This window comes from Manis pentadactyla, chromosome 15 (genome assembly GCF_030020395.1).
Source record: "Manis pentadactyla isolate mManPen7 chromosome 15, mManPen7.hap1, whole genome shotgun sequence".
Lineage (NCBI taxonomy): Eukaryota > Metazoa > Chordata > Mammalia > Pholidota > Manidae > Manis > Manis pentadactyla.
This window is the reverse complement of record NC_080033.1, coordinates 6485364-6504523: the sequence shown is the minus strand read 5'-3', so window position 1 is coordinate 6504523 and position 19160 is coordinate 6485364. Positions and strand designations below refer to the sequence as shown.

Here is a 19160-nt window from a genome sequence, read left to right as displayed (position 1 = left end):
GTACAAGTGGTAATGTCGAAGAGTAACAGCCTTTGGGGTTTTGAAATCAGAATGATAGGGGTTTCCTCCAAAAAGATTATCTTATTCTTCTTTCAAGAAAGTATAAATCCCTAAGCCTTCATACACTGGCCAACACTGGACATGAATACTTTAAAAAAATCTTTGATAATCTCAGAAGTAAACTTGCCAAATAAAAACCAATTATTAAAAAAAATTTTTACAAAGCTGATTAGTAACAAAGATCACTCTTTTTATATATTTTTGCCAGTTATCTCTTGTTTTGTAATAATATTCATTTTGGGGACATTAAGGCCTTTCCCTCCATGTAAATATTTGTTTGTTGTAAATATTTTTCATTCTACTTTGCTATTTGGCTTGTAACTTTTTGCTGTAGGGAATTTTAAATTCGTTACATGAAGGTAAACACTGCATTTGTTCTGGCTGGAGTTCCAAACACCACACCGTGAGGTCTTGGTCTCTGCATGGGAACCCTGGTTTGGTTTGGGAGTCATTTTTAGCCTCTCTTTCTTTTCCACCCAAATGATGTGCCTAATAATCTTAATCCAGAAGGGACAGGCTTTGGAGCTGGCCCAACATTTGTCTTATGTAGGAACTTGAGTAGGACTTGAGTTGACACGAACCTCTTATCTTCATGTTAATAGTGCAGATGGTTCTAAGTCCCCCTCAGAGCAGTGAATAACGGCCCATGTGAAAAGTGCCTGTATGTCCAACAATATGACTAAAACTTTTAAATGAAGTGCTATATTGCTCTAGTAAAATAAATAAATGGTGAAACACACAAAGGTACCCAAACACACACACATACACACACACACACACAAAGAAAGAAAGACTCATGTCCTTGGAAAATTTGGCTCTTTGTATATGAAAACATCTAACACTATTTTTTTCTTGAGTTCAACTTCAGTATAATCAATCCAGTTTGACAAAACCTCATTTTAGGTATTCTTTTTATGAAGGTGCCTGAGACACCACTTAGGAAAATAATTTTTTTTTTTAGTTTTGAGTCCCTAGAATGTAAGGACAAATTATACTTTAGTTCTCTCAGAATTTCTTTTTGAGTAAAAATTACATGTAGGAAAACTGACACTGCTGTGTAAAACTGCAAGAATTCTCAAGAACTTAAAAGCTATTCAATGAATAGTGAAAAGGGGGGAGGTAAAACAGTTCACTAAAATAGTATTAGATGACAAAAATTAAGTGCTATAATATTATGTGGAAAAATTCAAAACTGTATCTCTTTTTGCAAGTCTATTTTTGAATGCATTTAAACAGGTGATTTGGAAGCAAGGGAATAAATGTGTGGGTTTTTTCATTTTAAAAAATTTTGTTCTCTTTAGACTATTATTTGTAAAATAAAATAAAAACTGAAAGGAAATTAGTTCTTAAAGACACAAAAGAACACAGCACATAAATGGTGTTAAATATCCTGTAACTGTTTACTCGTGGCAAGGAAGAGAAAAAAATGCATCCACATACTGAGCAATGAAATAACACATTAAGTGACAGAAATAAAAATCCAACTCACCTGGAACTTGATCATTTTCTCCTCCTTTTCCTAGGGAAAGGCAGAGACCTGAGAAGGCAGAACAGGTGATTAAGAAAGAAACCATGGAAGAAAAGGAAATATAACTGTGCAAATTAGAAGAAAGTGTCCCCTCCCCCAGGCGGATGCTGCCACACAGCCCTCAGCAGGCAGAGCACAGGCCGGACTCCTTCTACCTCTAGGCTATCCTGGCAGCTGCCCTCATGCATGTGACAGTCTGCACAGCTCTTCCTGGTCATCCTCACGCACCTCTCTGCTCCTAAGTCCTTGTTCTGATCCTGGCAAACATGGGAAAGACGAGGCAGTGCAATGTACTGGTTTAAAGTGGACTCTGGGACAACGTTTGTTTTCAAAACCTGGCCTTGCTATATATTTGCTGTACATCTGTGAAATACCGGCACTGCAACATATATATTTAACCATGACTAAATTCATTAACCTCTCTATACCTAATTTCTGCAACCTTGGACATGAGGATTATAGAACCAACATTATAAGATTGCTCTTAGGATTATGTGTGAACGGCAGAAAACGGTTGTAACTATATCACTGTTTTCTATCTTGTCACAGAAAAGCAGATAACTATTCCACATCATAAAACTCTCCTTGCAAATGTGTCTTATAAGACATCTGGGTGGCAAAGATAATGGCTTCTTAATAATTTGTTGCTTTCGTAATCATGTTGGTTGACACACTGAGATCACCCTTCTGAAAAGTTCAATTGCTGGCGAATATTCTTCCTGAAGGAGGCTCACATGGTACATCCCTCTTCCTACATGCATTTAATGAAAGATTTAAAGAAGGCTGTGATGTTACTGTATTTCTCCTATCTATGTAAGTGTTGGCTCAGTGCTTGACTGCTGGGAGGACTTGGAGACCAGGAGTTTAATTTCTGGGGTTCTCCTCCAAGGTTATTTATTTTATATTACTGTTCTCAAGGTTATTTACCTTAGTTACTGTTCTCAAGCAACTTCAAGATCATTTGTAGAAGAGAAAGAACTCAAAAAAGGGCTAATCATGGGCTGTGAATAAGGCAGCGCCTTTTAGCACCACCCTAGGGAGGTTTTCTGTTACTCCAGAATCCGTAGATAATTGAATCATTGCTGCACACATATAATTAGTCATTTTCTCTAAGTATATTAAAAAACTGTTATCTTTAATTTTCAAAACTCTGATTATGACATATCCAGAAGTCATCTTCTTTCAGTTTATTATATTTTGTATTCGGTGAGCTTCTCAAATAAGTCAATGTATGCATCTCACCAAACCTGGGAGTGTTCAGCCAGTTCTTCCACTCAAATGTTCCTCTCTTCTCCTTCTGAGACTCCAGTGACATGAACATTAGACTTTGCTAATTGTCCCACATGTCCCTAAGACTGCTCATATTTTCAATGTCCCATTTTTTTCTCTCTGCTGCTCACACTGAAATATTCATATCCATCTATGTCAGATTCATTCTTTGTCATCTCCAGTTTGCTACTTAGCCCATCAAATGAATATTTTATTTCCGATACTGCATTTTTCATAGCACAAACATTAATTCTGTAAGAATTTTAAGCCCCATAAAGCTTTTTCTCTAACTGTAATAGAATCAAACTAGAAATGAACAGCAAAAAGATACCTGGACCATCTCCAAACATTTGGAAGTTAACCAACATCTTCCAAGCCACCAATGGGCCAACGTCACAAAAGAAACTACAGCATATTTTGAATGGAATCAAAATGAAGACACAATGAATCAAAATGTATGAGATGCAGCTACAGGTATTACAGAGAAATGCATCCAATGACACATGTGCTAGAAAAGAAGAGTCTTAAATCAATTATTTAAGCTAAGAATCAGGAAAGAAAGGGTAAATAAATTAAACCTAAAGCAAATGGAAAAAAGGAAATAATATAAGACAGAAATTAATAAATCCAAAACAAACATAATACATTAATCAATGTGACTGAAAACACAAAAACACTAGACAAAACCAGGGACTGGCAACATACGGCCATTATACAGGCCCAGTTTTTTTGTTTAGGTTTGAACTCACAATAGTTTTTACCATTCTTAGTAATGGACTAACACTGATTTTTTAAACGGTTGGGGCGAAAAGTTTTTTAAGAGTATTATTTTATGATATGTGAAAATTACATGAAATCCACATTGCAGTGTCCAGAAGGTATTACTGGAATATATCCATGCTCATTTATTCAAGTACTGCTTACGGATGCTTTTATACTCCAGCCGCAGATTTCTGTAGCTGCAACCGAGACTGTAGGTGCCCCTCTCATTTCTCGGTACTGCTGCTGAGCACAGTTCCCACTTCTAACTCAACAGCGCTTCAAGTACCGCATGTACTGCTGCACCACAATATTTAAATTTTTAAATTACCAGTACTTACTCATCACGTCAAAACAAGAAGAGAAAAACAGACTTAAATGTCACACTTTTTAAAGGCACAATGGAAGTGAAATGTTTTGTTACTGAATTCGGTGGCAAAGCATTTCACTTATTATGCAGAAACAACGTGGTTATGCTAAAAGAATACAATATATGCCAACATTGTCAGACCGAGCACTCATCACAAATACCCGCAATTCACAGTAAAGCAGTGGCCAGAAAATTTAGAAAATTTAAAATAAGATGTCTCATCAGACATTATCCAAAGCAAGTTTTAGCTATTCAAACATTTAAAATGCTTCCATTTCTGACCCAAGCAAAGAAAGTAATTCACTAATGATGAGTTAACTAACTCGTGGCTGATGATAGCAGCCAAAGAAATGTGTCCAGAGAAAATAAATTTGTGTAAGATTATTAGACTTGGGGTAAGAATAACTGCTTGAAGGATTGAAGACAACGGGAACATTACAGCCAATTAAAACATATGGGAGATTATTCTAATAAATTTTATTTGGCTCCTGATAATTCATGTTACTGATGTTGCTCAGCAGATGTTTATTTAAGGAATGAATGCCAAGTTTGAAGTGACTAAATAATTAGCCTCAAGGAATATAGTCTGCATGGAACAAACGCAGGCGAAAATATTTTCAAAGTTGAAAAGATACAAATTCACTACAACCTTAAGTATAATCTGCTAGGATGTATTAAAACCGACTACAAATTTACAAAGCTTAAAAAAATGTGTTTAAAGCCTACGTTGTCTTATTCACAGCATGCACTCTGCAGAAAATACTTCCTCTATCATGTGCCGTTGAACCAGCACTGCTAACAATGAACTTCATTCACTCTCATGGACTTCACCATCAGCAGTTTCAAGAATTTTGTCAGAAATAGAAGCTGAATGTTCTGACTTGTCTTACCATACAGCAAATCAGTGGCGGAGCAGCTGTGAAGTTTTACTGTGATTTTTTTTTTCTTTTTAAATTTCACGACTGACACTGGAATAGTTCTGCACGAGAAAATTGACCTCAACCACACTGAAAGGCTTTGGTAATTAGCTTTAGCTGCAGATTTGATGATGTTTCTTAATGAATTCAACCTATAAGTAGAAGGCAGAACAGCACTTATACTGCAGAAAAGTTATTTCAGTGACAACTGATGTTGTTAAAATCACAAGTAATGCCAAAGTACTTTATCACTGTCAGTGCTGTCAACGTTAAAAACAAGCAAGATCTTCATTTCCACACAAATTTGTAGTGTCTGTATTTTCTGAGCTTAAACGACACAATTCCAGCAATGTTTTCAGACCTTGACACAAGTGCAGAGAAACTTCCACAGTTCAAAACTGATTTAATTATAATTGAGGGGCTTCCTTTTAACCTTCCCCTGGAAATAATTAAGCTGCAGTGTAATGACATACTAAAAGGCAAATATCAAAAGATCACAGACAATTCTATAAATGTATTCTGTATTAGTTTCCTTTTACTGCTACAAGAAATTATGACAAACTTGTTATGCTACAAACCTTTCACTACCTTTATGCTACCTTTTACTGCTACAAACAAATTACAACTTAAAATGGCACAATTTATTCCTTTTTTGTATGGAGGTCAGAAATGGGAGATTAGTTTTACTGGGCTAAGGTCAAGGTGTCAGCAGGGCTGGTCCGTGCTGAGGGCGAATCCATTCCCTTGCCTTTCCCAACTTCTAAAGCTACTAGCATCCCTTGGCTCATGGCTACATCACTCCAGTCTTTGCTTCTATCATCCCAGTGCCTCCTTCTAACCTTGAGCGTCCTGCCTTCCTCTTGTAAGGACCCATGCTATGATACTCTGCCCACCGGAATAATTTCCCCAGCTCAAGAGCCATAACATAATCACATCTTCAAGGTCTTTTTTACAATGTAAGAAGGTAACATCCACAGGTACTGGGAAGTAGGATGTGGACATCTTTGGGGAGCCACTATACAGCCTATTACATCCTCCAACTTATTAATATGCATAATTAAAATCACTGCCTGTGGACTGATAATATCTTGTAGTACCTATTTGTTTAAAGTAATTTTCTAAGAGAAAATACACAAAATCTCATTACAAAACAGCATGAACAGATGAACATTTGCAGTCCATTTTGACGATAGGGAATACCAATCTGGAAGGTTGATTAAGTGAAATGTTATTTTTATTAGTAATCCTGTATTACAAAAAACTGTATTCAATTATTATATTTTGGAATTTTTCAATAACAAATTTTGTGGATATTTGGTTTCTCTCTTGTTATATACATAACTAAATAAAATCTTTGATCTTCTTGCTTGACTGTAAAAGCTGAAAATGTTAACAATCTGGACCTTTAAAAAAAAGGTTTGCCAACCCCTGGACAAAAGCGATTGAACCCACAGGGAGTTTCTTTGAAAAAATGAAGAAATTAAACTTGTAGCCAGATTGATGAGGAACAAGAGAAAAGACACAAATTACCAAAATCAAGAATGAAAGAAGGAATATCATTATAGACTCAACAAACATGAGAAGAAGAATAAGGGAAAAGGGAATGTTACAAGAAACTTTCTTTACATTCATGAATTCAATATGGTAGATGAAATAATTTAATTCCTTGAAACACACAAAGTACAAAATATTGATGAGAGAAATCAAAATTAAAGACTTGTGCTCTCCATAAGTCACTGAAAAAACAAGCAACAGGCTAAAGAGAAGTATTTGCAAATCACACATCGAACAAAGGACTCATATCCAGACTACACGAATAACTCTAAAAGATCAACAATTAGGAAAACACAGCCCAATTACCCAATTTAAAACAGGACAAAACATATAAATGAACACTTCACCAGAGAAGATTTAAAGAGAGCAAATAAGGTGGAAAAAAGATTTACCTGCTGAACATCATTAGTCAATTAGGAAAATGTCAAATTAAAGTCACAATGAGATTCCAATACACACTTATTAGAATGGCTAAATTTAAAAAAACTACTAAATGCTGACAAGGATGGGGAGCAGCTAGAACTCTCACACACCATTTGCGGAAATGCAAAAAGGCAGATACTCTGGGAGTGCAGTTCGGCACTTTCTTACAATGTTAAACATACACTTTCCATATGACCCAACAATTCCATTCCTGTGTATGTACCCTAGAAAAAGAAGCACAAAAACCTGTACACACATTGGCAGCAGCTTTTTCGTAACTGCCAAGAACTGGAAGCAACACAAATAACCTACGACAGATGAATGGATAAACCACGGCATGTCCATAAATGTAATATTAACCAGAAATAAACACAAATGAAGTATTAATACATACAACTTGATGAATGTCAGAGGCATTATGCTGAGTGAAAGAACCTAGCCTCAAAAGGTTATATATGGTATGAGCTCATTTATATGATATTCTCAAAAAGATAAAACTATAGGGTTACAGTAGTTATAGATGTGGTGAGGGGTTCACATAGGGGAAACAAGAGGGGAGTTTTTTGGGGTGATGGGATTGCTCTGCACCTGATAATGGTTGTAATTATACAAATCTATACCTGTGCTAAAATAGAATTGTACCCCAAAAAGAAAAAAAGGGTGAATTTTACTATATAACTGTTAAAAAAAATTCCTCATCTGTAAAAGAAAGGTAAGAATAGGTTTGTTATGAGAAATGTTAGTATGTATAAACCATTGGAAACACTGCCTCCCAGTCATAAATATTAGCTATTATCATTTCTACCAAGTGTTTCTCAGGAAATTTGTTTTAGAACATCAAAATAATTGCTTGTCAACTTTTCAATACTATGAAATGGTGGATTCTATAGCTCACAAATATTAAGTGAGATTAAGGACTATCCCCCATGCGTTATTTCTATCCCATTTTGCAACCTAATCCCAATTTCAGGAACTCTGCACTGCAAACCCTTGATGTCAAGCTGTCTGTTAAATAGCTACTCTAACCACAGACTGTTGTCAACTTTATACTGCATGCTGGGCATAGAGAGAAAAATATGATAAGGTCACAGCAACACAAGAACTTCCAGTGATAAGGAACAAAGAACGACAAAACAGGTAAATCAGACTCTATATGGGAAAACAAAATTTATCACCATCTCTGTCCAAAGTGCAATGCTTTTGTGCCTCCTAGCTTTCTCAAGTACCACTCTACAAGCTGAAAAGCGTGTAAAACCTACAATACCCCTTTTCTTGGTCTTGGATATAAACAATATATGATAATCAAATTTTGGCAATTATGACAAGCAATCACTATTATACAGACTCAATATTAGGGACTTGCTTTAAAATACTGAAACCAACAAAATTGGAGAGGGGATTGATACCACCAAATGTTAACAAGGGTTAAGTTTGGGTAATGGTTCCACAGGGGTTAATTATTTTATTTCTGTTACATTTGGGTACATTTATGAATTTCCACAGCAAAAACTTAAGGGGAAAATAGAATCTATGGTACTTGTTTTGTAAAACTTAAGTAAAATATCCAAAAGTAAATCTATGGACCAGGAAAACATTACAATATCAATACTGTTATCTCTACAGCCTGTGGCTATAGGTAATTAAATATTTTTGCATTTTGTATATTATCATAATTCTCTTCAATATACAAGAACATGAACCATATACATTCAGTGATACATACAATATACATGCTGTATATATCCAATATACATACAAATATTACTTCAAATGAAACACAACCAAAATTGCCGATGACTAAAAATATCTCATCAAAAACTCAAAGCTCACTGATGTAGCTTTCATGGTCTTCTACAAAAATCCAGAACATGGCTTCTCAACCTGATACTAAACACATTAAGAATGAAGGCAACAGATTGTACTTAAATTCAAATCCCAGCTCAGCCTCTTACTAGCTGTGTGATCTAGGAAAACAACTATGCTCTTTGTCTCCGTTTTCACATCTTCAATATGAGAATAACAGTATCCCAGGGTCCAAGAGGGCTTTGTGAGGATTAAATGTGTTAGTTCATATACAACCCCTAGAATATTATTTAGCACTAAAAGTTAAACATCGTCTTTTTACTCATGCCCAATTACTCCCCCATCCCTTCCTGCATTTGTTCAACAAAAAACCGGGCATCTTCATAGACGACTCTGCGCATGAATGAAGAAAATATCCTTTTCCCCGAGAAGAGAGAACGTAAGTGGAAGAAGAATGCTAAGTCCTATTCCGGGGAGGTTCTGCTCCCAGGTACCAGAGCGTCATTCTCTCCTCCCAACAACCTTTTTCAAGAAACCGAGGCTGAGAGAAATCAGAACTTCATCGAAACTCCCACATAAATTACACAGGACATCCCAGACAGCTGCGAGGAATGACCCTTTCCAAAGATTTAAGTTAAAAACATAATCAGGAATCTGGATACAGACCCGCTGCCTTCAGGGATCAGAGAAAGGCCAGGGACACTGGAGCAGGACCTCTGATCTCATCCCGGGTTCACAGGGGCTTTCCGGGAACTGAGCGCTTCCCCGGAAATTAAAAAGTACTCGTAAGAAGAGACCTATTTTTTCCACAAGCCAGGCTCTGAGTCTTTTACTTCTACGTCTTCATTTAACTCTCAAAATAAATCTAGCAGATAGTAATACCAACTTAAAGGAGAGGAAACAGAGGCAGAGACATTAAGATACTCGCCGAATATTGCACTGCTAGGAGGTGGCAGCTCTGGCGGTGGTCAGGAAAAGGGCTGGGAAAGGACGGAACCCAGGAGAGCCTCAATCCCAGCGACGCAGGACCGCGGCCCTGGCCCCGCACCGGGGATGCACCAGCTGCCCCACACTCCGTAAAGCTCATTCAAAGTGAGCATAAACCGCACCCTTCCACGGTGGTCAGGCGGTGTGGCCGCGGAGAGGGGACCCGCGGAGGGACAGCTCACCTTTACGAGAGGAACGAAGGCCACGGCCTCGCGTGCCTGTAGCGGAAGTGACTCTACCTACGGGACCTCCTGGACTACGCTTCCCAGAATTCCCACCGGGAGCGGCGTCTCAGCCTCATCCTCCGCAGCGGAACTTATCCCACTATACCGTGGTTCCCAGACTACACTTCCCAAAATTCCCAGGTCATTTGGTCGCCTTTCTTGGGTGGAGTGCTGGCAGCTTGGATAGTATCTATTCGCAGTCTACAGGTCCGGACCAAGTGACGTAACTCCGCCTACCTGGAGCCAAACGCTTCCAAAAGTGGAGAGCTCTGTAAGATACCTGTTTTCTCCAGCGGACCTTTAATTAAATGCGCCTTTTTGAGAGCGTAATTGTCTCTTGACCTTGTGGGTGTTCTGGGCTACAATCCCGGAATCTCCCGCGGAGCAGCCCTTTCCTCAAGGCCGCCGTTTGACTTTTGGAGAATCAGTATTTGAATAGTCGGTATTCTTTGGATAGTCAGTTTGAACAACTGACTTGCATTTATTAAACAAAAAAAGATTATTCTTTCATAGAAGAATCTGCCCATGAATGATGAAATATCTTCTCTCCCGAGAAGAGATAACTTAACTGGAAGAAGGATACTAAGGAGGTCCTTGCCTGCCTTGTCCTCCGTCGTTTTCTTTAGTTTTTTCTTTCAAACATGACAAAAACTCAAAGCGAACTGTCGTTTATCTACCACCCTAAACAAAGAAACTACCTCATAGAGAACGCGGAAGAGAGACATAAAGACAAAAGGAAGGATGAAAGAAAAGGAAGAAGGAAAGGAAGCAAGACGGAGATAACAGAAAGGCGGCTATGTGTAGGCAAAAAAAAAAGATACTAAAATTGTAGCAGCCTGCACTTGAATTGAAAGAATGCAGGGTCTCAACCTTTCTTGAGATTACCGTTTTATTTTGTGTGTGTTACAAGTGCATCTAGAACTGACGGTGCCACCTACCTTAAGCTGTTTTTCCCAAAACCCACAAGAACGGACATGGATGCCAAGAATCCACAAGAAAGGGATGCGACTACTGATCAAGCCATAAAGCAGAAGCAGCAACTATTTTCCACGTTTCCTTGGCTTTAATTGCTGGTTACGAAACGTGGGTTATAAGGCAAATGAAAGGAGTTGTATTGATACAGACAAAACATTATAATATGGGAAGAGATAAATCCTTTTTAAAATCTTGAGATTTTTTCATCTTTGAGTTTCTAGTATCATCGCCTATTTCATTCTGCTCTTGGTATCATAAATAGTATAAGCTGTTTTAGAGAAGACATGGTGATTCAGGTAGGATGGGGGATGACGTAATTAATCCAGAAAACCAGCAGGAAGAAAAAGAGACGAAAGCAAAGAGAAAGCTTAACTGATTTTTTTTCCTGGGAAAGAAATATAGTGTTTTCCTTTTTGCTGATACATTAAACATATTTGATGTTATGTCACTTGAACCTCTTATAATCAAGAGCCACCCTAGTTCTCCTTTTTGTATGCCATTGACCTACTGAAGTAAGTAGCTCGGTTGTTGTGAAAGATTACTCACATTCTGGAATTGTCTCATGGCTTTCTTGATCTGGCATTTATTGTCCTAAAACTTCAATATTTTTTATAAACTAGAAGTTAAAGTCTAGATTTTTTGCAAGTATAAGGAAAATACAGTGCTGAAAATAGCTGAACAAGGTCCTGTGCAATGTCCAACTTGGAAACCATCTCAAATGCTGGGCAAGCACTCTCACTCTGATAATAGTAAAGTTTTTTGGGTAAAATGACAAGAAAACTTAGAAGTACAATAGACAAAGAATGTTGTATATATCCACTTCCAGTGATAATAAAAATGGGTAATTTGAAACAAACATCCGATGGATGAAAGGTGGACACATTTTTTAAAGGTGTTGGGAGGCACCAAAGGACAAGATAATGGAGAATTAGTGGACTAAAATTCAGGAAAAGTTGGGGATGCTGCACATTTGGGGCTTTCCTCCAGGAGTGATGGTCTAGTCACAGAGCTGAAAAGCCTAGAAGCTCTGCAGCATTTTTGACACCCATTTGAGAATGAATAAATTTGTGTATGTGTGTACTCTATAATGGAACAGAACACAGCAGGGATGCTGCACACACTTTAGTTGTATGTAACTCTCTGGATGACTTGCATATGATGGCAGAAGATGATAGGGAAGGAAGCACCACCACACTGTGGGTGAGTGTGGATACTTTACAATTTCAGTGTGCTTTTCTTGATGTGGGTGTTGGTTACATAGCTATTTTCTCTTTATACTTTGTTGACCTTAAAAATAAGTCAGTTATTTTAAAAAATGGGTTTATTCAGGAATAGCAGAGAATTGCAATCCAGGACAAACTAGCTATGGCAAAAACCAGGGACTAGTCCAACAAAGGAGAGGAATGTAGTTTTATGGAAAAGGAGGAAACTGGAAGGGGTTGTTTTGAACAAAAATCTATTGAAGAAAAGCAAGAGTTCAGGGTGATGATGGTTTCTCATTGGATGAGTCGCTAGAGGTAGTCAGTTTCTAGTAGGAGAGGTAATGTACAGTGATGATTCATGTTGAGGATTCTGTTGGGGTCTGTAATTGACAATTCTTCCTGTGATTGACTTGAGTGGTACCTTGTGAGAGCTCCTCTTTCTGGCCTCTGACTCCATTTTAGTGAGGTTTCCCTTTATTAATTTTTACAGTTTTCACATGTTTATGACTGGAGCATTATTCTGAATGAGTCATTTTTCACATCCATACAAATTAAGGATATATATATATGCTCAACAAACCGTACACCCATACAATGGAGCATATATAAAAGAAATGACAAAATTACCTCCCCCCAAATCACTATCAAATTATAAAAGATATGGAAGAACATTACATGCATATTGCTAAGTGAAAGAAACCAGTCTGAAAGAACTACATACCATACGATTGCAACTATGTGACATTCTGGAAGAGGCAAAACTATAGAGACAGTGAAAAGACTAGTAGTTGCCAAGGGTTTGGGGGGGCGGGGTGAAAAGGATTAAGTGGAACAGTGTATTTGTAGGGCAATGAAACTACTCTGTATGATACCATATGGTAGATACAGACATTATACATTTTTTTAAAGACCACAGAACTGTACAACATGAAGAGTTAACCCTAATTAAAACATGAACTTTAGTTAACAACAATGTATCAGTATTCATCAGTTGGAAGGAATATACCACACTAATGCCAGGTGTTAAAAATAGGTGAAACGTGATGGGGGCGGGAGGCATAATGGAAATCTTTGTACTTGCTCGTTTTTCTGTAACCTAAAACTGCTCTGAAAAATATTTTTTAAAAGCAATGATATGCTTCAAAGGAAACTGAATATATGCTATCAAGACATTTTATAACTTTTCAGAACTCAAAGTGGAAGGCTGAAGATAATGAGAAAATCTATAATGAGTATGAACACACCAAACAGGTATATCTTAGAAGCTAATTAGAAGAAACCTTTAGAGAAAGAAGCAGTTTGTAATAAATAATTAAGAATGAACAAAATTTCTCCATGTGAGCAATGTTAAATACTGGAGGAGAAATAGAAAGGGGAGGAGGGAAGGTGAAGTAGGAAGAGGATGAGCAGAGCAGAGAAGCCATTGCACACATTTGGGAAAAATTTTAAATATAACGGTAAGGATGAAAATTGAGTCATTTTCAAAGGGATAAAAAATAAGCTATGAATTTGAATTCTCTTCTGCAACATTAAAAGCTTTTAGAAAATGTAACAATATCTACAGAACTTTGGAATAAAAAGATTGTGCAATATTCTTGGCACACAAGACACAGGTGTGACTCACTTCCAAACTCTCCTTGGAAAAATTTCTCCAAGAAATACTACAGGCTTCTGTCAACAATGCAGACAGCTTTCACAGACCCTCTTCCTACTTTAACCACCCAGAGGGTAACGCAAATGCCTCTACCCCTTGTGCTTCTTCCTCACTGTTCCCCCTCAGGCAAAGGGTAGGGCCATAGTTGTTCCTCGCCTAGACTAAGGAACCGTGGAGTCAGTGCTGTAACTTAAGTCTCACCTCCGCAGGGGAAATGACAGCTGTTACCTGCCCTGAGCGGAAGTTCCTGCCACCTACCTCCCAGAATCCCAAGCCACACGAGGATCATCTCCCCACTCCGGAAGAGGAATTGTTTGCACGGAACTTCTGGACTACACTTCCTAGAATCCCAAAGAGTTATCGGACTAGAGACCCGCCCACCTGGGGGTGGAAGTGCTTCCCACTGCACCTCCCAGAATCCTCTGCGTGGTGGCGCTTCCCTCTTCCAAACGCTATTTCTCTTGGTTAATAAATTCAACCTGAACCATTTCTCCAGCGCAAATGTGAATAGTTAGGGGGGGAAACTGAAGCTTTTCCTATGAAAAGAAAACACATTTTAGCAGAAAGCGATGCATATGACAAAAAATAAAGCTAAAAAACGAACTTGGTTTATGCTGCACTGGACATCAACTTTAAGGAATGTGGGATCTCAGACTTGGTTTGACTCGATTTTCTCTTAGAATATATTATGTTCCTGTATTCCTCTACCTCTGACTCGGCAATCTGGCATGAACTATTTATTCCAAGATGCCAAGAATCCACAAGGAGTTCCAAGCACAGATCAGGACATAAAACAGGAACAGCAAGTTGTTCCTGACAAATGAAATCTGTTGCATTGCCAAGGAATTGGAGAAAATACTGTATTAAGAAAAAGGGCTCTTGAAATTTTTTTAGTTCAAACTCAGGCTTCCCTATGATACTCCTGTTTGCTCTTTGACATATATTTGCTATGACTGTTTCTTTTCTACACATCAGTTTAAACAAGGTGAGGGCATGGTTATTGGGGGGGGGTGTAGGTTGACGGGAAGATGGAGCCCAGTTGACTGTGACAAGTGCAACTACAGGAAGTATGTACTTACCATTTTCCTTCTGGGCAGAAAATAATTTTTAAAGTGAAACTTCTAAAAATAATACAAAAGTATTGAGAATACTAACATGAAACATCAAACACATATACCTTAAATTCAACACTTACCAACATTTTCCTACACTAATTCATCATTTTCAAATTTTGTTACTGAAGTATTTTAAAGTAACTCCTTAATATTGCCATTTCCTTCCAAATACTACACATATCACTTAAATATACTTTCTTACATAACCACAAAAATCATTACATCATAAAACAACATTAACAATTCTTAATTATTATCCAATCTATATCCCATTTGAATTCCTGTTTATTGAAAAAGTACTTTTTTTAGCTGGTTTATTCCAATCAATATCCAAACATCATTCATTTTGATTGTTATCTCACCTGAAGCTCATTTATTCTAGAACTATATCACACACACACACGCACACCACCACCACTTTTTTCCATATCTTTGAACTGCTGGAGAAACCAAGATGTCAAATTAGGTCAAATTCTGCATTTGTTTAATGGCCTCCTCACACTTTCTCTCCCAGTCTTCTGAATTTCCTACAAAATAGAGTTATGACTTATAAACTAGGTTAGATACAGGCTTCTCCCCCACCCCCCCAAGAATACTTCATAGGAGGGGTGGGAAATATTTGAACAAGAAACCATATTCCTTCAACTAAAGCCACTGAAAATTCTGGGCAAATTTCCCTCTGAAGAGAATAACAAAAAGAAATAATAGTAAATATGTAAAAAGAGACAGGGCTTATAACAAGGGAAATATAATAATAAATTTGTGATTCCACTATATAAGAGATTCCATCTCCAAGAAAGGACAAAGAATATTTGGTGACCAAAAGCAAAGAGTTTTCAGATGAAAAGAATGTTTAAATGCAGTGGAAGACAGTGAAGGGTCTATGGTAGCCATCCAGCCCAGAGTTCATGTAGTAAGTACAGACGGTCCCTGACTTACGATGGTTTGACTTTATGATGGTGCAAAAGTGATATGCATTCAGTAGAAACCATACTTCAAAATTTGAATTTTGATCTTTCCCAGGCTGGTGATATGCAACACAATACTCCCATGATGCTGGGCAGAGAGTGAGCCGCAGCTTCCAGTAAGCCACGTGATCACAAGGATAAACAGCTGATACACTTACAACCGTTCAGAACCCATACAACCATTTTGTTTTTCTGTTTCAGTACAGTACTCAATAAATTACACGGGATACTTCACATTTCTTTATAAAACATGCTGTGAGCCAATCCACAGGTGAGATGGAAGTTACCAGTGGCTTGTGGGCAGGCTTCCTGCTGGGGTCTGCAAAATGGTTAGTGGGATGAGCTGTAAGGTGGCTTGTAGCATTTTTTTGATGGGTTCTTAGCCTTGGTTGCTGTGCTCCCAGACTCTCCCAACCTCCTCTTCACATGGATCACCTCAGTGTCCTGGTGAGGAGAGAAAGAGGTGGGCCTCTTGGGCAGCGTCCCACACAGCTTGGGAAGCTCACTGATACCTCTCAATTTCCCCCATGGGAGAGTCACTGGCCAAGGGGATTTCTCTTGCCACTAAGCTGTGCTGCCTTGTGGGGAGGGGTGATATGAGTAAAGCAAAACTGTTCTTACCCTGTTCGATGTGTCTATGTTTTCTCCAAAGGTGCTGTAACTTTACTGGATTCCTGGACTTCCACAAAAGTACTCTTCTTTGTGGGTGATTGTCAAAATCAATGTTTTAAGAGGGATGATGGTAGAAAACTCCTGGGCCACCATCTTGCTGATGTCACTTTCTTTCAGAATGACACATTCTAAAGGTTAAATGTGCAAAGGGCAGAATTTTCCTTCCTTTTAAGGATGAGTAATATTCTATTGTATATTGTATATTTTCTTTATCCATGTATTTGTCAATGGATATTGGCTATTGGAAATAGTGCTGCAATGAACATAGGAGGGCAGATATTTCATCCTGATTTCAGATCTTTGGGGATATATACCCAGAAATGGGATCATATGGTACTTGCATTTTTTATTTTTTGAGGAACCTCCATACTGTTTCCATTGAGGCTGCACCATTTTACATTTCCACCAGCAGTGTAGCAGAGCCCAATTTCTCCACACCCTTTCCAATACTTGTGATCTTTTGTCTTTGTTTCATTTCTTTTTTGAAGAATAGCCATCCTAACTGGTGTGAGGTGTTATCTCATTGTGGTTTTGATTGTATTTGCCGACATTAGTGATGTTGAGCATCTTTTCATATACTTGTTGAGCATTTGTACATCTTTTTTGGTGAAGTGTCTGTTCAAGTCCTTTGCCCATTTAAAAATCAGGTTGTTGTGTTTGTTTTTGCTATTGAACTTCAGGGGTTCCTAATACATTTCATATATTAACCTCTCATCAGATATGTTTTGTATATGTTTTCTCTCAATCCATAGGTTGCTTTCATTCTGTTGACTGTTTCCTTTGCTGTGCAGAAGCTTTGTAGTTTGATGTGGTCCTACTTGCCTACTTTCACTTTTGTTGGTGATTTTGGTGCCATATCCAAGAAATCATAGCCAAGATGAAAGTAAAGTTTTTCCTCTATGTTTTCTTCTAGGAGTTTTACAGTTTCAGGCCTTAATATTTAGGTCTTCAATCCATTTTGAGTTTACTTTTGTTAAGTGGTATAAGATAGGGGTCAAATTTCATTCTTTTGCATATGGAAGATATTATGCTAAGTGAAATAAGCCAGTCACAGACAGATACTGCATGACCCTACTTAAGTGAGGTACCTAAAATTGTCAAATTCATAGGAGCAGAAAATAGAATGGTGGTAACCAGGGGCCAAGGGCAGGGGAAAATGGGGAGTTGTTCTTCAGCTGAAACAAAGTCTCAGTTATTCAAGGTAAATTATTTCTAGAGATCTGCTGTACAGGACAGTGTCTAAAGTCAACAATAGTGTATTATACACTTGAAAAATTGCTAAGAGGGTTGATCTCACATTAAGTGTTCTTACCACAAATAATAATAATAATAATAATAACAATAAAAACAAAGGGATGGAATGAAATGTTTGGAGGTCACTACCTTGATTGTTGTGATGGTTTCACAGCTGTATGCACATGTCCAAACTCATCCAACTGTATACATTCAATATGTGCATGTTTTTTAGATCAATTATACCTCAGTCAAACTAAAAAGAATGAAAATAAAAAGGAAAGGGAAAGAAAGCTAAATGTGATATGAAGGGCTTCTCCTGGCCAAATAGGAGTATTGTCACAAAAGTATCTGTGACACCCGCACCAAGGCTGAGGGCTGATCTCTGTCCTGAGAAAAGGGAGCCTCTTCCTAAAGCAAAACCTCACAATTTTCCACCATTACTTGCTTTCTCCAAACAACCTACCCTCTCTGCCATGAACTCTATTCATAACTCATTATGGAAAAATGTTATATAAGAGTTGGTGAATGTATGATGACAAAATTGTTACCTCAAGCACCTGAATATGGAGGAGGGAAAATGACTTTGGGAAATCATTTCCTACTTTATGCATACTCTCATCTGGGTTCAATACTCCAATCCATCCTTGAAACAACACTGAGAAGTAAAATGTAGATGGTGGTGGGGGATGGTTCCCAGGGCTACTCTGCCCTCTAAAAAGTCTAGCATATTGGTCAGGAACCATATTATAATGATCTTTTGCAACTTGATTTTTTTTTCTCCAAACAATGGTGTGGAAAATTTTATATATCCAGATCATTTTTAATGGTGCTATTTTATTCCATTATTAGGTACACCACAATTTACTCAATCTCTTACTCAAGGATCTTTAAGTTGTTTGCAATTTTTATTACTGTAAATTTTCTTGAAACATGTTCCCTTCTGAAACCATATTTTCACATTTGTGTGATTACACCCTAAATATAAATTCTGAGAAGTGGGATGACTGGTTCAAAGACAATGCACATAATACACTTTGATACATATAGACAAAATCCTCTCTAGAAATGTACTTTTTTCCCCACCAATTTATGTAAAAATGTTGATTTTTCCACTTCTTACTGACATTGAGTTTTGTTAATCTCTCATTGTTGCTCACCTGGATCAGTAAGAAAGTGACACATTAGGGATGGTTTTATTTGCATTTGAATGGCTGTTCCATATACAAGCCATAACTAGTAGAAAATTGTAAGAAAAACTAGGAATAAAAGGTGACCCAAATGAAGAAACCTATACATCAACTAAGATACAAAAAAAGACCATAATTGTTATTGAAGATGTAGAAAGATGTGAATATATCTCCTCCTCCTAAATCCACCTATAGTCCTAAACTAAATGACAGTTTTGGAAGGAACTTGATAAAATGTGCACCTTCTAAAAACCCAT

At 37.6% G+C, this 19160-nt stretch overlaps 1 protein-coding gene across 4 annotated transcripts in view; it reads right to left on the bottom strand.

Annotated features, from left to right (window-relative positions):
- Window positions 1–14194, bottom strand: part of ZNF112 (zinc finger protein 112) — a 37658-nt gene extending 23464 nt beyond the window's left edge. Inside the window, exons 1-2 of one of the 4 annotated variants that reach the window (XM_057493587.1) lie at window positions 13984–14194; window positions 1550–1597 (exon numbers count right to left, since the gene is read on the bottom strand). In XM_057493587.1, the coding sequence (XP_057349570.1) occupies window positions 1550–1564 (15 nt within the window). In that variant the 5' untranslated portion in view covers window positions 1565–1597; window positions 13984–14194. Of the gene's footprint in view, window positions 1–1549; window positions 1598–3188; window positions 5225–9852; window positions 9937–13983 lie in introns of those variants that run through there. The other 3 variants (XM_036918190.2, XM_036918191.2, XM_036918192.2) reach the window with 3 other exon arrangements.
- Between the last annotated feature and the right edge of the window lie 4966 nt (window positions 14195–19160).